General features: G+C 41.8%; 1 protein-coding gene across 1 annotated transcript in view; it reads left to right on the forward strand.

Moving 5' to 3' along the window:
* Positions 1–20353, forward strand: part of LOC114208201 (uncharacterized) — a 77960-nt gene extending 57607 nt beyond the window's left edge. Inside the window, exons 25-39 of the mRNA XM_088021333.1 lie at positions 698–859; positions 2378–2487; positions 3019–3208; positions 4873–4984; positions 6309–6484; positions 7885–8046; positions 9565–9674; positions 10206–10395; positions 12061–12172; positions 13492–13667; positions 14885–15046; positions 16563–16672; positions 17204–17393; positions 19056–19188; positions 20223–20353. Of these exons, the coding sequence (XP_087877459.1) occupies positions 698–859; positions 2378–2487; positions 3019–3208; positions 4873–4984; positions 6309–6484; positions 7885–8046; positions 9565–9674; positions 10206–10395; positions 12061–12172; positions 13492–13667; positions 14885–15046; positions 16563–16672; positions 17204–17393; positions 19056–19188; positions 20223–20353 (2226 nt within the window). The remainder of the gene's footprint in view (positions 1–697; positions 860–2377; positions 2488–3018; positions 3209–4872; positions 4985–6308; positions 6485–7884; positions 8047–9564; positions 9675–10205; positions 10396–12060; positions 12173–13491; positions 13668–14884; positions 15047–16562; positions 16673–17203; positions 17394–19055; positions 19189–20222) is intronic.
* The last annotated feature ends 3753 nt before the right edge of the window (positions 20354–24106 follow it).

Below are 24106 nucleotides of genomic sequence, written 5' to 3' on the forward strand. Positions count from 1 at the left end.
TTCCCAAATGAATCAGAAAAGCCTCAGTACAGTACGCATGTGCCCCAGGTCACACAATAGATAAGTAGCATAATAGACTTCAGCTCTGTTGCATTACCTGACTGCAGCCCTTATAGACTTTCTGCACAGCAGGGAGAGGACATGAAGATAGAGCAAAAGACAATGAAAGACTCATGAGAAGGGAGTGTAATCAGAGAAGGAGAAGAGGGTTTTTGAGACTGATTTTAAGAGAGGGAAGGAAATAGAAGAAATAGGAATGGAGTATACAGTCACTTAAAGAGAAATAAACACATGGGAAATGAGTATTTCCTAAATAGACTTCCATACTTGGGGAAAGAGCATCTATGTAAGGGAATAATGAGAAAAGAATGGGAAAGTAGGAAACAGACGGCGATTCCACAAAAGCCTTGAAGCAGAAAAGTTTGATTTAAAAGTGTAAATTCAATGGAAAGGAAAATCTGATTAAAATAAGTGTTTAAAATGTTTCAGTGTATGACTGTAAAATGGATTTTTGGGTAGAAAATATAGAGAGAGGCACTGAAAAAAAAAACAAAACAAAAAAATCCGGATCGACTTTCGTCCTTCCCGCTCTAAAACAGTGTACCATCACATTCCCCCGCTCGTTCAAAACGGAGGCAAGCTTGTGCTGTGGGTTTGTGGACATGAGACGCCATATACTTTCCTTTTCTTCCTACAGGATATGCTTTCCTTTATTAATCAAAAGGGGCCACTCACAGAAGGCATCTTCAGAAAATCAGCCAATATAAAATCATGCAGAGTCCTAAAGGAGAAACTAAATTCTGGGGACAAAGTGAACCTGGACAGCCAATCTGTTCTTGTGGTCGCATCCGTCTTAAAGGTAGGGAAGGTTCCAGCATTATCCACACACGAGTCACTGAAGCTATGATTAGGGTCCTTCATCATGACTGCTCGAGGACCATAATGGGCATAATAGATTAAGAACCTGACAAACTGAAAAGCGCTTGACAAAATCAAAATTTAAGGAAGCTACTTTAGGAGTTAAAAGCCCCATATGTTAGAAATACTTTCTGTTTTCACCCCACACCGCCCTCCCCACCTTCACTCCTGGAGACTCCATGCAAAATACTCATACTAAAATGACTACTAGTAATGATAGTAAATTTCAAAATACGCGCTTACACATACACAATTGTTTACCAAAGCAAACATCCTCACCACCCTCCTAATGAAGGCAAAGTTTCCAAAGGCAATAGAACAGAGAAAGAATTTAGTCCACCCACCGTGGCACTTATTACCAGCTCTGAACAACTCTATGTCAATGTAGTAATGACTACAATCTTAGAATCTCAGTCACATTTGGTCTTTCCTTGTCCCCCATTAATGTTCGACGATACGATAAAAGCAACGGTTCAGAAATGACTTAGGTAACCACTCCTACACTGGGGCCATAGCAATATCCACTAGTAATATACATATAGGCATCGCGAGGCAGGAGAAGAATGATGATACACTAGGTGGCAAGATGAGTGTTGCCCTCTGTCAGGTGCACGCATGGAATTGATTCTCTAGCAAGAGGCACTAGGTTCTTTCCTAATTCCGTGTTGTAAGCACCGACTAGGAAGAGGGTGAGCACTTGTGGGCATAGTGCTTAGACATTTCTAAAGTTTTCTCTTCCTAAAGTTGACTGATCTTGGTGGAGAATCAGACTCTGCACCCTTGGCCTTGATAATATCGTGTCAAACTAACTGGAGAATTGGCCTAAACTAGGAATGAATGTATCCTCAGGACCACAATGAGTCTGCCATTAGACTCTCGACTTTTGGACAGTTAAGAAAAGGAAGAATGAAGCAATTATGAGAGTAGCTTTCTTCCAGGGAGCACACATACCCCAAATCAGAAGACCTGGTTCTTTCCTAACATGTGTGCAAGAGCACACCTGTTTGTGTTTTGTTTGCTTCAGAACTTTCCTTGCTAGAATTAAGAGCTAGCACTGTGTCTAAAACAAGCAAAATGGGCATGTGTATTTCTGTCCAAGAAACTAACAGGATTTAGGATGGTCTATAGCCAGACCCTGTCAGTTTGTGGTACTTTGCACAAAAAAACACACGCAAAAAAACAAGTTCCAGATGACAGAAGGGAGCTTTATCTTCATTTCCACCACAGCCTAAGCTCTGCTTTTATGCTTCTAAGTTTTAGCGGGAGAAAATCCAAGCACCTGCTTCTGCGTGTGCAAGTCAATGGAGAATCAGAGCCGAGCTCTTGACTGTGGGTCACAGTTTGGGGATCTGTGAAGGAAGTGGGGGCTGAACTGAAATTTTTAACTACATATTTTCTCTGTAATAGTTCCAGTACATATTTTCTATAATATCTATACATATTTCTTTATCTCCATAAGGATTTTCTTAGAAATATCCCAGGAAGTATATTTTCATCCGATCTCTATGACCAATGGCTCGGTGTTATTGATCAAGGGAGCGAAGAGGAGAAGATAACTGCAGCCCAGAGGTAATGATGCAACGATGACTCTCCTCTGGTCCCATCTCCAAAACACAGCCAACATACTATTAGGAAAATATTGGCTTACGTTTTGCAGCTTTGCCCACTAAACTCCTGACCAATGCCCAAGAGTTTCAATTCTTCCCACCCATGGGGGCCAGCTTCAGAATAGAGGCACGCTTTAGGGCTATTATTGTTCATCTCCTGACCTTACTAATGTGGAATCCTTGGCCGTTTTACACCTTCTGGATACATGAAACTGGTAGACGAAATCCATTGGTCCAAGAGAGATGCTAGAGCATCGGCTGCCAGGGGTATGCCCTTCATAGTCTGTCAAACATTTACCTAACCGGAGAAGTTTTTATCTGGCTCAGGAACTGAATTCAGTGAAACAATTTTGTATACATTCATGCCTGGAACTCTGCTACAGCGGGTTGTGTACTAGATATACAAGGATGTATCCTGGTCCCTGTCTCTGTACTTCCAGCCTCCTAAGTGGAGTGACTTGCCGAATTTAAAAGTGTATTTTTCTGACCTTAGGCTTTTAGCGCAGCTGCCAAGAGCAAATGTCGCTCTCGTGCGATACCTTTTTGGAGTGTTATACAACATTGAGCAACATTCCTCATCCAATCAGATGACAGCTTATAATTTATCAGTGTGTATAGCCCCAAGCATTCTTTGTCCACCTAATTCCTGCAGCTTGGAATTGGAAGGCAACTTCATCAAAAAGGTAATGAGAGCTCTCATTTTTGTCCCCCCGGGGGGTAGAATCCCTACTTTGAACCGGAAATGTGCAGCAGTAACTCTGATGGATGGAACTTTGTGAAGTGCACCTTCTCATTAGGCCCCTGTGGAGTGGCAGAGTTCTTTATCCTACTGTGGTGGGGTCTGGGAAGGGGTGTCGTTAAACGGGAAACTCGGAGCAGTTGAGTCACGTCTTCCCCATCCAGGAGACTAAACACTAGACTGACTAAACAAGACGGAGAAGAGTTGTGGGATACAATAGAAAAGGACCTGGGCCTTGGAGCTTCACAAGGCAAGGTTCAACTCTCAGCCTCGTCCTTCAGGGACTTGTCACCTTGGGCAAAGCCGTGGTTTCCTCACCACACGATGGCGACAACACCCAGCTCCTCCGGTCACCACTGGCACCTCCTAGGTGGCTTGGGCAGTATGAGCACCCATGGCTCCAAACACACTGGCCTTCCTCTGCACATTGTGGCTCACTTCGAAAAACACTCGGCTGCTATTTCACCTCTGCTACGTCATACGGCAACTAGTAAAAGATTCCGGAACATCCTCATAAGATGACAGGTCTTCCCCAAGCTCACACAGAGAGCCAGCAGGAGGCAAAGCAATGCATGAGAAGGGACTGAAGTTAGACAGACAGATACGTTTTCTCTCCAGCTCTGTGGGTTTTCCCTCACGACCCCACAAAAATCTCTGCTTCCCAACTTTAAGATACTTCTTCATTTAAGAAACGGTTTTCTTAAGTTTTTGTTCCTACTTTATAAATTTTAATAAGATGTTATAGATCAGTTACGGCTCAATAAAACTGGAAACAAAATTTAAAATCAACAAATAAGTCAACTTTCATAAGGCAGGCTACTTTGAAAATTATCCTAGTTTTATGTATGTATGTACGTATGTATGTACGTATGTATGTATTTGTTTTTTTTGATGTGTATTTATTGAGAGAGGGAAAGAGAGAGCGTGAGCGGGGCAGGGGCAGAAGGAGAGGGAGAGGGAGAAGCCCAAGCAGATTCCCCACAGAGCACAGAGCCCAATGCTGGCTCCCTGTGGGGCTTGATCTCACCACCATGAGATCGTGAGCTGAGCCAAAATCAAGAGTCAGATGCTCAACTGAGGCACCCTGCAATTTATCCTAGTCTTAAAGATGCAGCCACTGATACCAAAATGTTAGCTATTAAACTAGGCCACGCATTATAACCTTAGCCCACTGATGAGCACTATTTTAAAATCTGTACCCAAAGTACACGGGAAAGTATCACGCTTTCTAAGTTATTTCTTAGAGAACTCTGGTTTCTATGTTTCCACTTCTTTATGATTTTATTTATTTACATGACAGAGAGAGACACAGCGAGAGAGAGAACACAAGCAGGGGGATTGGGAGAGGGAGCAGCAGGCTTCCCGCGGAGCAGGGAGCCCGATGTAGGGTTGGATCCCAGGACCCTGGGATCATGACCTGAGCCGAAGGCAGATGCTTTTCCGACTGAGCCACCCAGGCGCCCCTGGTTTCTGTGTATTTTTATCAACTCTGAATTTTTCTGGGAAGTCTTTCACATTTTTTCTTAGGTCCAAGGTCGATACACAAAATGTGATTTTTAACTATGCCCTATGAAAAAGAGCACCCCATTATTATCTTCTGTGTTACAGATTTCTCTTGTACAATTTCTCATTGAAAATTGCCTCAGGATATTCGGAGAAGACATCACTTCCCTCTTGGGAGAGAACTCAATGAGTCTTGATAACAGCGAGAAGGCTGCAGGTACCGTGAATAATTTAATTGGCTTTAGTGAGAAGCAGACAGCAAGGTTGCCAGGGGTCATGGGAGATGCTTAGACAGCGCTGTTCTGGAGCCCAGAGCATCGCCAGGGCAATGATTTCCATCTGCTCCTTCTTCCGAAGGCTGGCTCACAGGTCAAGGGAGGTTCCACACTGTTGTGAGACCAAAGAAAGGATAACATGAGGTCTCTCATTTCAAGAAGTTTCTAGTGTAGATCATAACGGCATTAGGACTCAACATGGTATGCTACCGTGTTTGGGAATTTTTTCTAACAAAATTCCAAATGGGTGCTAAATATCTATCTATCTATCTATCTATCTATCTATCTATCTATCTATGTATAGATAGATAGAGAAAACATCATACATATAACTGTATTTATACATATAACTGGATACTTATACTATATAAATATATAAACATAATATATATATCTATGGGTAGTAGAGGTGCTCTGGTTGAAGCCAGAGTGAGGGGCCTTTCTTCCCCTCCCTCCTCTTTTTCTCAGGGGCTCTTGAGGCACCATAGGTTTCCAGTGCCCTTTGAAACGGGTTGAAAAGAACTGGCATCATTGAGAAAAAAGGACTTGACTCGATGTCAAACGACCTCTCCAGAATCTAAATTCCTGTGCCCCTGTTTTCCAGCTATATTATCTTTGGCCAGTTATTCTAGCTCAGTATTTGTTTATTCAGCTCTAAAATGTGGATAAAAATACTGTCTAAATCTTAGAATTGTTGTAAACATTAAATAAGTTGATGCATGTAAAATAAATTTCAAAAAAAAAAAAGCCATTAAGAGGACTAGGAGAAGTGTCCCTGAGACTAGAGAGCTAGTATTATTTGAGCCTAGCTCATCAGAGCTAACTGGCAGCAGTCCACCTTAGAAGGTCGACATTCCATTCAGAACCTGGAGACATGTATCATCAATCCCTCCATATTTTTGACATTTCTTGGTTTTATGACGTTTACCACATTGCTTTCAGGAAATCTTTAGGAAAACTTAAGTCATCAGGATTTAAGATGAGTCTGGGGCACCTGGGTGGCTCAGTCGTTAAGCGTCTGCCTTCGGCTCAGGTCATGATCAAGGGGCCCTGGGATCGAGGCCTGCATTGGGCTCCCTGCTCCGAGGGCAGCCTGCTTCTCCCTCTCCCCGTCCCCCTGCTTGTGTTCCCTCTCTCGCTGTCTCTCTCTCTCTGTCAAAAAATACATAAAATGTAAAAAAAAAAAAAAAAAATTGAAAAGCAAAAAAGAAGGTTAAGCGAATGAAAGAACAACTAAGACTACTAGTACTCTCACTTCTTCCTTAGACTCCGGCCAGAAGAGAGTTAAAATGCATGCCTTAGGAACCTGGGCCTTTCAGAAGGGCTCCAGAACTTGCCAGGGGAACCAGTGCAGAGTCCCACCTTCTGCAAAGCAAGGACAGCTCTTTGGAGTTTCCCTCATGGATGTGTGTGATAAAGAAAACCTGCCCACCCCGGTTCTGGTAGGTCATCTCATTTTGGTCTTTTCTAGCGCTCCTGAGGAGGGGAAACTCGGAGAGGCCAAGTGTCCTCATCCAAATCTATCCCCAAATGGAGAAGTCATTAGACAGCCCCTGGCTTTGGCTGAGAAGCTCTGTTACTGTTATTTAAAAGAATGGAATCTGATTAGGTACTGCAGAGTCATGAGGCGCGTACAACAGGACAGGGCATTCTGGTCCATTCCACTTGTGCCTTGTTTCCACAAAGACCCACGTAGGCCTGTTCAGATCAGTCAAAATGGACTCTGTGTCTGTGAGTCTCTGAGAGGCCACCTTGTCTTCCCACTCTCCCTTCACTGCCTTTCTGAACTCACACTAGTCTCAAGTCTCCTTCAGCGGAGTCTACTCAGTCTAACAACTGCAAACACCTGACACGAGCATCAGGACACATCCTCTGGCAAATAGGAATCCATTAATCCTAACAGAATATGTCAAACGAAAGCCACAGAGTTTGGCCTGTGTTATCTCAAACTGGTGGACTGAATTGTCAGTGTTGACATTCACGGAGTATTCGGTATCTCTGCAAGCACTGTGCTGGACGTAGGGCACATTCTGCTAGATATGAAGGAATGTATCATATTCACTAGCAGGTGACATGCTAGCTACTACCCCAGTTCCTTGCATCACAGCAAATTTAGGCGGTAGCTAGGATTATGAACCTCCGCACTTCCCAAATGAATCAGAAAAGCCTCAGGATAGTACGCATGTGCCCCAGCTCACACAATAGATAAGTAGCATAATAGACTTCAGCTCCGTTGCATTACCTGACTGCAGCCCTTATAGACTTTCTACACAGCAGGGAGAGGACATGAAGATAGAGCAAAAGACAATGAAAGACTCATGAGAAGGGAGTGTAATCAGAGAAGGAGAAGAGGGTTTTTGAGACTGATTTTAAGAGAGGGAAGGAAATAGAAGAAATAGGAATGGAGTATACAGTCACTTAAAGAGAAATAAACACATGGGAAATGAGTATTTCCTAAATAGACTTCCATACTTGGGGAAAGAGCATCTATGTAAGGGAATAATGAGAAAAGAATGGGAAAGTAGGAAACAGACGGCGATTCCACAAAAGCCTTGAAGCAGAAAAGTTTGATTTAAAAGTGTAAATTCAATGGAAAGGAAAATCTGATTAAAATAAGTGTTTAAAATGTTTCAGTGTATGACTGTAAAATGGATTTTTGGGTAGAAAATATAGAGAGAGGCACTGAAAAAAAAAACAAAACAAAAAAATCCGGATCGACTTTCGTCCTTCCCGCTCTAAAACAGTGTACCATCACATTCCCCCGCTCGTTCAAAACGGAGGCAAGCTTGTGCTGAGGGTTTGTGGATATGACACGCCATATACTTTCCTTTTCTTCCTACAGGATATGCTTTCCTTTATTAATCAAAAGGGGCCACTCACAGAAGGCATCTTCAGAAAATCAGCCAATATAAAATCATGCAGAGTCCTAAAGGAGAAACTAAATTCTGGGGACAAAGTGAACCTGGACAGCCAATCTGTTCTTGTGGTCGCATCCGTCTTAAAGGTAGGGAAGGTTCCAGCATTATCCACACACGAGTCACTGAAGCTATGATTAGGGTCCTTCATCATGACTGCTCGAGGACCATAATGGGCATAATAGATTAAGAACCTGACAAACTGAAAAGCGCTTGACAAAATCAAAATTTAAGGAAGCTACTTTAGGAGTTAAAAGCCCCATATGTTAGAAATACTTTCTGTTTTCACCCCACACCGCCCTCCCCACCTTCACTCCTGGAGACTCCATGCAAAATACTCATACTAAAATGACTACTAGTAATGATAGTAAATTTCAAAATACGCGCTTACACATACACAATTGTTTACCAAAGCAAACATCCTCACCACCCTCCTAATGAAGGCAAAGTTTCCAAAGGCAATAGAACAGAGAAAGAATTTAGTCCACCCACCGTGGCACTTATTACCAGCTCTGAACAACTCTATGTCAATGTAGTAATGACTACAATCTTAGAATCTCAGTCACATTTGGTCTTTCCTTGTCCCCCATTAATGTTCGACGATACGATAAAAGCAACGGTTCAGAAATGACTTAGGTAACCACTCCTACACTGGGGCCATAGCAATATCCACTAGTAATATACATATAGGCATCGCGAGGCAGGAGAAGAATGATGATACACTAGGTGGCAAGATGAGTGTTGCCCTCTGTCAGGTGCACGCATGGAATTGATTCTCTAGCAAGAGGCACTAGGTTCTTTCCTAATTCCGTGTTGTAAGCACCGACTAGGAAGAGGGTGAGCACTTGTGGGCATAGTGCTTAGACATTTCTAAAGTTTTCTCTTCCTAAAGTTGACTGATCTTGGTGGAGAATCAGACTCTGCACCCTTGGCCTTGATAATATCGTGTCAAACTAACTGGAGAATTGGCCTAAACTAGGAATGAATGTATCCTCAGGACCACAATGAGTCTGCCATTAGACTCTCGACTTTTGGACAGTTAAGAAAAGGAAGAATGAAGCAATTATGAGAGTAGCTTTCTTCCAGGGAGCACACATACCCCAAATCAGAAGACCTGGTTCTTTCCTAACATGTGTGCAAGAGCACACCTGTTTGTGTTTTGTTTGCTTCAGAACTTTCCTTGCTAGAATTAGGAGCTAGCACTGTGTCTAAAACAAGCAAAATGGGCATGTGTATTTCTGTCCAAGAAACTAACAGGATTTAGGATGGTCTATAGCCAGACCCTGTCAGTTTGTGGTACTTTGCACAAAAAAACACACGCAAAAAAACAAGTTCCAGATGACAGAAGGGAGCTTTATCTTCATTTCCACCACAGCCTAAGCTCTGCTTTTATGCTTCTAAGTTTTAGCGGGAGAAAATCCAAGCACCTGCTTCTGCGTGTGCAAGTCAATGGAGAGTCAGAGCCGAGCTCTTGACTGTGGGTCACAGTTTGGGGATCTGTGAAGGAAGTGGGGGCTGAACTGAAATTTTTAACTACATATTTTCTCTGTAATAGTTCCAGTACATATTTTCTATAATATCTATACATATTTCTTTATCTCCATAAGGATTTTCTTAGAAATATCCCAGGAAGTATATTTTCATCCGATCTCTATGACCAATGGCTCGGTGTTATTGATCAAGGGAGCGAAGAGGAGAAGATAACTGCAGCCCAGAGGTAATGATGCAACGATGACTCTCCTCTGGTCCCATCTCCAAAACACAGCCAACATACTATTAGGAAAATATTGGCTTACGTTTTGCAGCTTTGCCCACTAAACTCCTGACCAATGCCCAAGAGTTTCAATTCTTCCCACCCATGGGGGCCAGCTTCAGAATAGAGGCACGCTTTAGGGCTATTATTGTTCATCTCCTGACCTTACTAATGTGGAATCCTTGGCCGTTTTACACCTTCTGGATACATGAAACTGGTAGACGAAATCCATTGGTCCAAGAGAGATGCTAGAGCATCGGCTGCCAGGGGTATGCCCTTCATAGTCTGTCAAACATTTACCTAACCGGAGAAGTTTTTATCTGGCTCAGGAACTGAATTCAGTGAAACAATTTTGTATACATTCATGCCTGGAACTCTGCTACAGCGGGTTGTGTACTAGATATACAAGGATGTATCCTGGTCCCTGTCTCTGTACTTCCAGCCTCCTAAGTGGAGTGACTTGCCGAATTTAAAAGTGTATTTTTCTGACCTTAGGCTTTTAGCGCAGCTGCCAAGAGCAAATGTCGCTCTCGTGCGATACCTTTTTGGAGTGTTATACAACATTGAGCAACATTCCTCATCCAATCAGATGACAGCTTATAATTTATCAGTGTGTATAGCCCCAAGCATTCTTTGTCCACCTAATTCCTGCAGCTTGGAATTGGAAGGCAACTTCATCAAAAAGGTAATGAGAGCTCTCATTTTTGTCCCCCCGGGGGGTAGAATCCCTACTTTGAACCGGAAATGTGCAGCAGTAACTCTGATGGATGGAACTTTGTGAAGTGCACCTTCTCATTAGGCCCCTGTGGAGTGGCAGAGTTCTTTATCCTACTGTGGTGGGGTCTGGGAAGGGGTGTCGTTAAACGGGAAACTCGGAGCAGTTGAGTCACGTCTTCCCCATCCAGGAGACTAAACACTAGACTGACTAAACAAGACGGAGAAGAGTTGTGGGATACAATAGAAAAGGACCTGGGCCTTGGAGCTTCACAAGGCAAGGTTCAACTCTCAGCCTCATCCTTCAGGGACTTGTCACCTTGGGCAAAGCCGTGGTTTCCTCACTACACGATGGCGACAACACCCAGCTCCTCCGGTCACCACTGGCACCTCCTAGGTGGCTTGGGCAGTATGAGCACCCATGGCTCCAAACACACTGGCCTTCCTCTGCACATTGTGGCTCACTTCGAAAAACACTCGGCTGCTATTTCACCTCTGCTACGTCATACGGCAACTAGTAAAAGATTCCGGAACATCCTCATAAGATGACAGGTCTTCCCCAAGCTCACACAGAGAGCCAGCAGGAGGCAAAGCAATGCATGAGAAGGGACTGAAGTTAGACAGACAGATACGTTTTCTCTCCAGCTCTGTGGGTTTTCCCTCACGACCCCACAAAAATCTCTGCTTCCCAACTTTAAGATACTTCTTCATTTAAGAAACGGTTTTCTTAAGTTTTTGTTCCTACTTTATAAATTTTAATAAGATGTTATAGATCAGTTACGGCTCAATAAAACTGGAAACAAAATTTAAAATCAACAAATAAGTCAACTTTCATAAGGCAGGCTACTTTGAAAATTATCCTAGTTTTATGTATGTATGTACGTATGTATGTACGTATGTATGTATTTGTTTTTTTTGATGTGTATTTATTGAGAGAGGGAAAGAGAGAGCGTGAGCGGGGCAGGGGCAGAAGGAGAGGGAGAGGGAGAAGCCCAAGCAGATTCCCCACAGAGCACAGAGCCCAATGCTGGCTCCCTGTGGGGCTTGATCTCACCACCATGAGATCGTGAGCTGAGCCAAAATCAAGAGTCAGATGCTCAACTGAGGCACCCTGCAATTTATCCTAGTCTTAAAGATGCAGCCACTGATACCAAAATGTTAGCTATTAAACTAGGCCACGCATTATAACCTTAGCCCACTGATGAGCACTATTTTTAAATCTGTACCCAAAGTACACGGGAAAGTATCACGCTTTCTAAGTTATTTCTTAGAGAACTCTGGTTTCTGTGTTTCCACTTCTTTATGATTTTATTTATTTACATGACAGAGAGAGACACAGCGAGAGAGGGAACACAAGCAGGGGGATTGGGAGAGGGAGCAGCAGGCTTCCCGCGGAGCAGGGAGCCCGATGTAGGGCTGGATCCCAGGACCCTGGGATCATGACCTGAGCCGAAGGCAGATGCTTAACCGACTGAGCCACCCAGGCGCCCCTGGTTTCTGTGTATTTTTATCAACTCTGAATTTTTCTGGGAAGTCTTTCACATATTTTCTTAGGTCCAAGGTCGATACACAAAATGTGATTTATAACTATGCCCTATGAAAAAGAGCACCCCATTATTATCTTTCTGTGTTACAGATTTCTCTTGTACAATTTCTCATTGAAAATTGCCTCAGGATATTCGGAGAAGACATCACTTCCCTCTTGGGAGAGAACTCAATGAGTCTTGATAACAGCGAGAAGGCTGCAGGTACCGTGAATAATTTAATTGGCTTTAGTGAGAAGCAGACAGCAAGGTTGCCAGGGGTCATGGGAGATGCTTAGACAGCGCTGTTCTGGAGCCCAGAGCATCGCCAGGGCAATGATTTCCATCTGCTCCTTCTTCCGAAGGCTGGCTCACAGGTCAAGGGAGTTTCTACACTGTTGTGAGACCAAAGAAAGGATAAGATGAGGTCTCTGATTTCAAGAAGTTTCTAGTGTAGATCATAACGGCATTAGGAATCATCATGGTATGCTACCATGTTTGCGATTTTTTCTAACAAAATTCTAAATGGGTGCTAAATATCTATCTATCTATCTATCTATCTATCTATCTATGTATAGATAGATAGAGAGATAAAACATCATACATATAAATGTAGTTATACATATAATTGGATACTTATACTATATAAATATATAAGCATAATATATATATCTATGGGTAGTAGAGGTGCTCTGGTTGAAGCCAGAGTGAGGGGCCTTTCTTCCCCTCCCTCCTCTTTTTGCTCAGGGGCTCTTGAGGCACCATAGGTTTCCAGTGCCCTTTGAAACGGGTTGAAAAGAATTGGCATCATTGAGAAAAAAGGACTTGACTCGATGTCAAACGACCTCTCCAGAATCTAAATTCCTGTGCCCCTGTTTTCCAGCTATATTATCTTTGGCCAGTTATTCTAGCTCAGTATTTGTTTATTCATCTCTAAAATGTGGATAAAAATACTGTCTAAATCTTAGAATTGTTGTAAACATTAAATAAGTTGATGCATGTAAAATAAATTTCAAAAAAAAAAAAGCCATTAAGAGGACTAGGAGAAGTGTCCCTGAGACTAGAGCTAGTATTATTTGAGCCTAGCTCATCAGAGCTAACTGGCAGCAGTCCACCTTAGAAGGTCGACATTCCATTCAGAACCTGGAGACACGTATCATCAATCCCTCCATATTTTTGACATTTCTTGGTTTTATGACGTTTACCACATTGCTTTCAGGAAATCTTTAGGAAAACTTAAGTCATCAGGATTTAAGATGAGTCTGGGGCACCTGGGTGGCTCAGTCGTTAAGCGTCTGCCTTCGGCTCAGGTCATGATCAAGGGGCCCTGGGATCGAGGCCTGCATTGGGCTCCCTGCTCCGAGGGCAGCCTGCTTCTCCCTCTCCCCGTCCCCCTGCTTGTGTTCCGTCTCTCGCTGTCTCTCTCTCTCTGTCAAAAAATACATAAAATGTAAAAAAAAAAAAAAAAAAATTGAAAAGCAAAAGAGAAGGTTAAGCGAATGAAAGAACAACTAAGACTACTAGTACTCTCACTTCTTCCTTAGACTCCGGCCAGAAGAGAGTTAAAATGCATGCCTTAGGAACCTGGGCCTTTCAGAAGGGCTCCAGAACTTGCCAGGGGAACCAGTGCAGAGTCCCACCTTCTGCAAAGCAAGGACAGCTCTTTGGAGTTTCCCTCATGGATGTGTGTGATAAAGAAAACCTGCCCACCCCGGTTCTGGTAGGTCATCTCATTTTGGTCTTTTCTAGCGCTCCTGAGGAGGGGAAACTCGGAGAGGCCAAGTGTCCTCATCCAAATCTATCCCCAAATGGAGAAGTCATTAGACAGCCCCTGGCTTTGGCTGAGAAGCTCTGTTACTGTTATTTAAAAGAATGGAATCTGATTAGGTACTGCAGAGTCATGAGGCGCGTACAACAGGACAGGGCATTCTGGTCCATTCCACTTGTGCCTTGTTTCCACAAAGACCCACGTAGGCCTGTTCAGATCAGTCAAAATGGACTCTGTGTCTGTGAGTCTCTGAGAGGCCACCTTGTCTTCCCACTCTCCCTTCACTGCCTTTCCGAACTCACACTAGTCTCAAGTCTCCTTCAGCGGAGTCTACTCAGTCTAACAACTGCAAACACCTGACACGAGCATCAGGACGCATCCTCTGGCAAATAGGAATCCATTAATCCTAACAGAATATGTCAAACGAAAGCCACAGAGTTTGGCCTGTGTTATCTCAAACTGGTGGACTGAGTTGTCAGTGTTGACATTCAGGGAGTATTCGGTATCTCTGCAAGCACTGTGCTGGATGTAGGGCACGTTCTGCTAGATATGAAGGAATGTATCATATTCACTAGCAGGTGACCTGCTAGCTACTACCCCAGTTCCTTGCATCACAGCAAATTTAGGCGGTAGCTAGGATTATGAACCTCCGCACTTCCCAAATGAATCAGAAAAGCCTCAGGATAGTACGCATGTGCCCCAGCTCACACAATAGATATGTAGCATAATAGACTTCAGCTCCGTTGCATTACCTGACTGCAGCCGTTATTAACTTTCTACACAGCAGGGAGAGGACATGAAGATAGAGCAAAAGACAATGAAAGACTCATGAGAAGGGAGTGTAATCAGAGAAGGAGAAGAGGGTTTTTGAGACTGATTTTAAGAGAGGGAAGGAAATAGAAGAAATAGGAATGGAGTATACAGTCACTTAAAGAGAAATAAACACATGGGAAATGAGTATTTCCTAAATAGACTTCCATACTTGGGTAGAAAATGTAGAGAGAGATACTGAAAAAAAAAACAAAAAAAAAACAATCCGGATTGACTTTCGTCCTTCCCGCTCTAAAACCGTGTACCATCACATTTCCTCGCTCGTTCAAAACGGAGGCAAGCTTGTGCTGTGGGTTTGTGGATATGACACGCCATATACTTTCCTTTTCTTCCTACAGGATATGCTTTCCTTTATTAATCAAAAGGGGCCACTCACAGAAGGCATCTTCAGAAAATCAGCCAATATAAAATCATGCAGAGTCCTAAAGGAGAAACTAAATTCTGGGGACAAAGTGAACCTGGACAGCCAATCTGTTCTTGTGGTCGCATCCGTCTTAAAGGTAGGGAAGGTTCCAGCATTATCCACACACGAGTCACTGAAGCTATGATTAGGGTCCTTCATCATGACTGCTCGAGGACCATAATGGGCATAATAGATTAAGAACCTGACAAACTGAAAAGCGCTTGACAAAATCAAAATTTAAGGAAGCTACTTTAGGAGTTAAAAGCCCCATATGTTAGAAATACTTTCTGTTTTCACCCCACACCGCCCTCCCCACCTTCACTCCTGGAGACTCCATGCAAAATACTCATACTAAAATGACTACTAGTAATGATAGTAAATTTCAAAATACGCGCTTACACATACACAATTGTTTACCAAAGCAAACATCCTCACCACCCTCCTAATGAAGGCAAAGTTTCCAAAGGCAATAGAACAGAGAAAGAATTTAGTCCACCCACCGTGGCACTTATTACCAGCTCTGAACAACTCTATGTCAATGTAGTAATGACTACAATCTTAGAATCTCAGTCACATTTGGTCTTTCCTTGTCCCCCATTAATGTTCGACGATACGATAAAAGCAACGGTTCAGAAATGACTTAGGTAACCACTCCTACACTGGGGCCATAGCAATATCCACTAGTAATATACATATAGGCATCGTGAGGCAGGAGAAGAATGATGATACACTAGGTGGCAAGATGAGTGTTGCCCTCTGTCAGGTGCACGCATGGAATTGATTCTCTAGCAAGAGGCACTAGGTTCTTTCCTAATTCCGTGTTGTAAGCACCGACTAGGAAGAGGGTGAGCACTTGTGGGCATAGTGCTTAGACATTTCTAAAGTTTTCTCTTCCTAAAGTTGACTGATCTTGGTGGAGAATCAGACTCTGCACCCTTGGCCTTGATAATATCATGTCAAACTAACTGGAGAATTGGCCTAAACTAGGAATGAATGTATCCTCAGGACCACAATGAGTCTGCCATTAGACTCTCGACTTTGGACAGTTAAGAAAAGGAAGAATGAAGCAATTATGAGAGTAGCTTTCTTCCAGGGAGCACACATACCCCAAATCAGAAGACCTGGTTCTTTCCTAACATGTGTGCAAGAGCACACCTGTTTGTGTTTTGTTTGCTTCAGAACTTTCCTTGCTAGAATTAAGAGCTAGCACTGTGTCTAAAACAAGCAAAATGGGCATGTGTATTTCTGTCCAAGAAACTAACAGGATTTAGGATGGTCTATAGCCAGACCCTGTCAGTTTGTGGTACTTTGCACAAAAAACACACGCAAAAAAACAAGTTCCAGATGACAGAAGGGAGCTTTATCTTCATTTCCACCACAGCCTAAGCTCTGCTTTTATGCTTCTAAGTTTTAGCGGGAGAAAATCCAAGCACCTGCTTCTGCGTGTGCAAGTCAATGGAGAGTCAGAGCCGAGCTCTTGACTGTGGGTCACAGTTTGGGGATCTGTGAAGGAAGTGGGGGCTGAACTGAAATTTTTAACTGCATATTTTCTCTGTAATAGTTCCAGTACATATTTTCTATAATATCTATACATATTTCTTTATCTCCATAAGGATTTTCTTAGAAATATCCCAGGAAGTATATTTTCATCCGATCTCTATGACCAATGGCTCGGTGTTATTGATCAAGGGAGCGAAGAGGAGAAGATAACTGCAGCCCAGAGGTAATGATGCAACGATGACTCTCCTCTGGTCCCATCTCCAAAACACAGCCAACATACTATTAGGAAAATATTGGCTTACGTTTTGCAGCTTTGCCCACTAAACTCCTGACCAATGCCCAAGAGTTTCAATTCTTCCCACCCATGGGGGCCAGCTTCAGAATAGAGGCACGCTTTAGGGCTATTATTGTTCATCTCCCGACCTTACTAATGTGGAATCCTTGGCCGTTTTACACCTTCTGGATACATGAAACTGGTAGACGAAATCCATTGGTCCAAGAGAGATGCTAGAGCATCGGCTGCCAGGGGTATGCCCTTCATAGTCTGTCAAACATTTACCTAACCGGAGAAGTTTTTATCTGGCTCAGGAACTGAATTCAGTGAAACAATTTTGTATACATTCATGCCTGGAACTCTGCTACAGCGGGTTGTGTACTAGATATACAAGGATGTATCCTGGTCCCTGTCTCTGTACTTCCAACCTCCTAAGTGGAGTGACTTGCCGAATTTAAAAGTGTATTTTTCTGACCTTAGGCTTTTAGCGCAGCTGCCAAGAGCAAATGTCGCTCTCGTGCGATACCTTTTTGGAGTGTTATACAACATTGAGCAACATTCCTCATCCAATCAGATGACAGCTTATAATTTATCAGTGTGTATAGCCCCAAGCATTCTTTGTCCACCTAATTCCTGCAGCTTGGAATTGGAAGGCAACTTCATCAAAAAGGTAATGAGAGCTCTCATTTTTGTCCCCCCGGGGGGTAGAATCCCTACTTTGAACCGGAAATGTGCAGCAGTAACTCTGATGGATGGAACTTTGTGAAGTGCACCTTCTCATTAGGCCCCTGTGGAGTGGCAGAGTTCTTTATCCTACTGTGGTGGGGTCTGGGAAGGGGTGTCGTTAAACGGGAAACTCGGAGCAGTTCAGTCACGTCTTCCCCATCCAGGAGACTAAACACTAGACTGACTAAACAAGACAGAGAAGAGTCGTGGGATACAATAGAAAAGAACCTGTGATTGGAGCTTCACAAGGGAGGGTTCAACTCTCAGCCTCGTCTTTGAGGGACTTGTCACCTTGGGCAAAGCCATGGTTTCCTCACTACACGATGGCGACAACACCCAGCTCCTCCGGTCACCACTGGCACCTCCTAGGTGGCTTGGGCAGTATGAGCACCCATGGCTCCAAACACACTGGCCTTCCTCTGCACATTGTGGCTCACTTCGAAAAACACTCGGCTGCTATTTCACCTCTGCTACGTCATACGGCAACTAGTAAAAGATTCCGGAACATCCTCATAAGATGACAGGTCTTCCCCAAGCTCACACAGAGAGCCAGCAGGAGGCAAAGCAATGCATGAGAAGGGACTGAAGTTAGACAGACAGATACGTTTTCTCTCCAGCTCTGTGGGTTTTCCCTCACGACCCCACAAAATTCTCTGCTTCCCAACAAGATATTTCATTTAAGAAACGGTTTTCTTAAGTTTTTGTTCCTACTTTTTAAATTTTATAAGATGTTATACATCAGTTACAGCTCAATAAAACTGGAAACAAAATTTAAAATCAACAGATAAGTCAACTTTCATAAGGCAGGCTACTTTGAAAATTATCCTGGTTTTATGTATGTATATATGTATGTATGTATGTATGTATTAGTTTTTTTGATGTGTATTTATTGAGAGAGGGAAAGAGAGAGCGTGAGCGGGGCAGGGGCAGAAGGTGAGGGAGAGGGAGAGGGAGAAGCCCAAGCAGATTCCCCACAGAGCACGGAGCCCAATGCTGGCTCCCTGTGGGGCTTGATCTCACCACCATGAGATCGTGAGCTGAGCCAAAATCAAGAGTCAGACGCTCAACTGAGGCACCCTGCAATTTATCCTAGTCTAAAAGATTTAGCCACTGATACCAAAATGTTAGCTATTAAACTAGGCCACGCATTATAACCTTAGCCCACTGATGAGCAGTATTTTAAAATCTGTACCCAAAGTACACAGGAATGTATCATTCTTTCTAAGTTATTTCTTAGAGAAACTCTGGTTTCTCTGTTTCCATTTTTTTTAAAGATTTTATTTATTTACTTGACAGAGAGAGACACAGCGAGAGAGGGAACACAAGCAGGGGGATTGGGAGAGGGAGAAGCAGGCTTCCCATGGAGCAGGGAGCCCAATGTGGAGCTCGATCCCAGGACCCTGGGATCATGACCTGAGCCGAAGGCAGATGCTTAACCGACTGAGCCACCCAGGTGCCCCTGGTTTCTGTGTTTTTTTTATCAACTCTGAATTTTTCTGGGAAGTCTTTCACATTTTTTCTTAGGTCCAAGGTCGATACACAAAATGTGATTTATAACTATGCCCTATGAAAAAGAGCACCCCATTTTTATCTTTTTGTGTTACAGATTTCTCTTGTACAATTTCTCATTGAAAATTGCCTCAGGATATTTGGAGAAGACATCACTTCCCTCTTGGGAGAGAACTCAATGAGTCTTGATAACAGCGAGAAGGCTGCAGGTACTGTGAATAATTTAATTGGCTTTAGTGTGAAGGAGACAGCAAGGTTGCCAGGGGTCATGGGAGATGCTTAGACAGCGCTGTTCTGGAGCCCAGAGCATCGCCAGGGCAATGATTTCCATCTGCTCCTTTTTTCGAAGGCTGGCTCACAGGTCAAGGGAGGTTCTACACTGTTGTGAGACCAAAGAAAGGATAAGATGAGGTCTCTGATTTCAAGAAGTTTCTAGTGTAGATCATAACGGCATTAGGACTCATCATGGTATGCTACCGTGTTTGGGAATTTTTTCTAACAAAATTCTAAATGGGTGCTAAATATATATCTATATATCATCATACATATATATGTAGTTATATATATATTGAGATACTTATTCTATATAAATATATCAACATAATATATATATATATATATGGGTATTAGAGGTGCTCTGGTTGAAGCCAGAGTGAGGGGCCTTTCTTCCCCTCCCTCCTCTTTTTGCTCAGGGGCTCTTGAGGCACCATGGGTTTCCAGTGCCCTTTGAAACGGGTTGAAAAGTACTGGCATCATTGAGAAAAAAGGACTTGACTTGACGTCAAACGACCTCTCCAGATTCTAAATTCCTGCGCCCCCATTTACCAGCTATATTATCTTTGGCCAGTTATTCTAGCTCAGTATCAGTTTATTCATCTCTAAAATGTGGATTAAAAATAATGTCTAAATCTTAGAATTGTTGTAATGATTAAATAAGATGATGGATATAAAATAAATTCCAAAAAAAAGACATTAAAATGACTAGGACGATTGGCCCTGAGACTAGAGCTAGTATTATTTGAACCTAGCTAATCACAGCTACCTGGCAGCAGTCCACCTTATAAGGTAGACTCTCGATTCCGAACCTGGAGACACGTATCATCAATCCCTCCATATATTTGACATTTCTTGGTTTTATGACGTTTACCTCATTCCTTTGAGGAAATCTTTAGGTAAATACATGTCATCAGGAATTAAAATAAATCTCGTGGAGTGTCTGAAAATATGCTTATATAAGACAACTGTTTGTTTTTCATTCCATCAGTGACAGAAAAACAACCTCTTGAATCCAAGCCAGTGAGAGTGGTAGTGATTTACAAAAAGGCACAACTGCAGTATGATACCAAGACCGCATCTGGCATGGGTCCACCCAGCTACCTGTCTACAGTTTTCTAATTCACTGAAGACTAGAATCTCCATAATGACACTTGACTCTTCCTTTTTATTTTTTATAAAATAGAAAATGAAATGAACTCCTTTTCCAATGAATAAAAAATGAGCCCCTTCCAAGGAACTCGCTCATCCCATTTGAATTTTTCTTCTCCCTCATCTCGTATTATCCATATTGAGGAAATCTTCCCACAAAGTATCTCCTCTGTCTTCAATGCCTACCATATCATATTATGTACTCTTTGTACTGTAGTGTATTGTATATTTTTATATTGATGTAATAAAAGTAATTCCATAAATCAATGGGTTAGACAACTATTTTGTTTGCTTATGATTCATATCAACACTTCTGTGGAGTCACATCTGAGCAGTTCTGGTCTCAGCTGAGGTCACTTGTGCACCTGAAGTCAGCTGGCAGCTCATCTGGAGCTAACCTAGGAGTCTGTTTATTGGTGTTGGCTCCCCGCTGGTCCCCATGTCTTCAACATATGGTGGAGGAAGAGTTCCTAGAAGCTAGAAAGGCTTTTCAAGAGGTAATGTGGGAGAGGACTGTGCAAAGGACCATGCCAAAGACAGTGATTTACAAGACAAGGAGGCATTCATTATTTATTAAGACCACACATGATAATCAAAACTCAAGGCAGCACCACTACTACACATATCCTTCTATTCATTGACCTTTAATCCTCAGTGGGTAATAATCAGCATTTCCTAAAAGGCATTCCAAGTGTGGTAGAAAGTATCTTTGAAATAATAACTGATTTTTTACCTCATGTATTCTTTGCCTCTATCCTTCTCCCTGTCTTCAGCTGTCTTACGGACAACTAAATCACTTACTCAGGGAATAGAAGCTAGAGGAGAATATGAGGAAAAGGGAGCTCTTTGTTTCTTATGAGTTTTAAAAATTTAGCTTTCTAGGAAACAAAACTTATTCATGGCATAAAGTAGAAGATTTAGGTGGAAATTTCATGGGAAAAGCCCAAAACCATTAGGTACATGGGACATCTGCCCCTTTTCCTGGATAGAAGCCAAAGAAAGCAGGAAAGCCTCACAGAATAGCTAACTGACTTGTCTAAGAAAGATGGGGCCCTGTGGGTCCACAGAGAGTTTCGTATACCTCAGCATGGAACAGATCAGTAAGTAAAGTGTTCCCATCAATTCCAGAAGAGTATGGAAGAAATACAGAGAGCCACCAGGTTTGAAAGACATGTCTCAACAACAGTAGTACTAACCAATTCCTCAGGACAAGAGAGGAGTTAGGACATGTCAGCAGATGCTAGTATACATCAATGACACAAAGCACCAGATAAGTGCCATCTCACCATTTCATAGCTTCCTAACTCCCTAGCACTAGAAGACTCCAGAACATAGACACACTCCTGGGGGAAATTAAGAGATCCTGAATTTCTACCAATCTGGGAACAGAGAATCAAACTAGACACCAAGCGACCTATTTCAAAATACAGAATTGGACATTTATTACATATGTCAGTGTATAGACTGAGATTGGTATCAATATATATAGAATATATGATCTGAGCAGTTTTCCTAGAAATGGTTCCCTGGTCAAATAGGTTTGGGAAATTCTGTATCTTCCTTTTGGAAGTCAAATGTTCCAGTTTTTTCCACATTTATTTGACATTACTTGGCTCTTTTGGAATAACCCCATTAATTAATGATCCTGGGAACATACATTAATAAACATTGCTCTGAATTTATTTCTTCTTGTCACAGATTTTACCATTTTACTCACCTGCTAAGAAGCCATCAATGGATTTCAATAGAACTTTGGATTTTTTTTTTTCAGAAAAAAATGTCCTTTTTTAGATCCTCCACAATGCAACCTGCTCTAGTAATCAAATTTGTCTTCACTCTTTCCCATTGTAGATCCTTTGCTTTAGCTAGGTCAGACACTTTCCTGGTCCCTGAATAAGTCACACTCACTTTTCTAACTATAATTCTCACCTCTCCTTGGTCTCTATGTTTCCACCCACTAACTAGGTAGCCATCTGGGTTCTCCACTCCCAGAAATTTCACAAAGTCTTCCTAATCTCAAATTAATTGTTCTTTACATGAGCGCTTGCCCCTACTAGAGGTGGGCTCGTATGCTGCTTTGCACCATCAGGAATTATGCCAGTGTGTTCATACATTATTCAGCAAATCCAAATTCCTGTGGTAAACAACTATATCTTGTGTTAGTTTTATATTACTTTTAATGCCTGGCTAAACTTCTACTCAAGAAAATGTATGAATGAATATGTTCAATTTTCAAAGAGTGTAGAGATTTTATATATACTGCAAGTTTTTAAAACTGAAGAGGTAGAACACAGCACATATGGAATTTCAATGGGTGGCAATAAGACATCATCAGTTTGATCAATTTTTTTAGATATGACTTCACAGCCTTATTCACAAGTTCTGAGATATACTATTTTTATTCATTATGCAAAAAATGTGATATCGGTGTGATGCATTTGAGAATAACTGCATTTTTGTATGAAATTTCTTTTAAATATCAACAATCCAGAATAAAAGGGGCAAAAAACATGGCTGGGCAATGCATCTGTGAGTTTTTAAGCCAAGGAAGATATTTAAAAAAAAAAAAATGAAAAGAAGAGGAGCTAGAAATACCAGAAGGTAAAGAAAAGCTGAAATTGAACTTATTTGTCAATGGCAATTCAAAGAAGAGATTCCTGACCTAGGAAAATGGTTAATAAGTGTTAGTATTTCCCATAGGAGACTCAAGCATAATATCTCCTTGAGAACAGCAATTTATTTCTTAAATTTGAGGAAAAGATCCTGGGAACTCTGATAAAGTATAAAAGAGCTTATTTGCCTAATCTAGAATGGATAAAATGTAATTAGATGTTCTGATATTGGCCTTTACCGTACCTGGGAGTAAGATATGTGTAATCATCAGTCAATCTGCACTTAGTGATGTAGTTAAGGTTAAACATCTCCAGAAGTAAAATAAAGGTACTTAGAATGACTCTCTTATTTTATTCCCAAAAGAAAGCGACTCACAGGCTACCAATAACAGAAAATTAATATCATGGATGGTTGGGATTAATTACCATGATAAATTAAGTGGTATATATATATAAAATCACTCAATTTTTATTCCACAAAAGCAACATGTAAGAATTTGGTGAATGGAATATATATTAGTACAAGAAGCCACCTTTATTCAGAGAGCACTGAACAATGCCTTTTATATTTTTCCGTAATTCTTTCTATGCTAGCCGAATGGGCCAGTAATACTCTGAAGATTTATAGTGGATGGTGACTCTATTTTCCAGTTTTGTTTTGTTTTACTTACCCACTACATAATTGGTGCTAAGAAAAAATTGGTTTCCTTATGGTCCTGGACCTAAATGTCAGTATTAACTTAGTTGGTTTAATCTTTAAAAAATGGTATCATTCCTTTGTCAAATAAAAGAAACAACTAGAAAACCAAACTGTCAAAGGAAATTTATAATTTCCTAAAATGGAAAAAGAGAAACTGCTCTGTAAGAACGGGAGTTTTTCCAAAATGTAAAAATATAAAACTAGTTGGGAAAGAAAAAACAAAACAAAGCAACACCATCTTCAGGATAATGATTACCTCTGGAAGAATGGGATTGAGTAAAGGGGGAAAAAAGAAACTCCAAGCACACATATATTAATTTAATTTCTTGAAAGATTTAAAAATGCTAACATTTCACCACATGCTACACACTTCTTAAGAAAATGTTAGAGGTGATTTTATTACATAAATAT

This window comes from Eumetopias jubatus, unplaced genomic scaffold (genome assembly GCF_037043125.1).
Source record: "Eumetopias jubatus isolate StellerSeaLion01/CBP00866 unplaced genomic scaffold, mEumJub1_p1.0 scaffold_2, whole genome shotgun sequence".
Taxonomy (NCBI): Eukaryota; Metazoa; Chordata; class Mammalia; order Carnivora; family Otariidae; genus Eumetopias; species Eumetopias jubatus.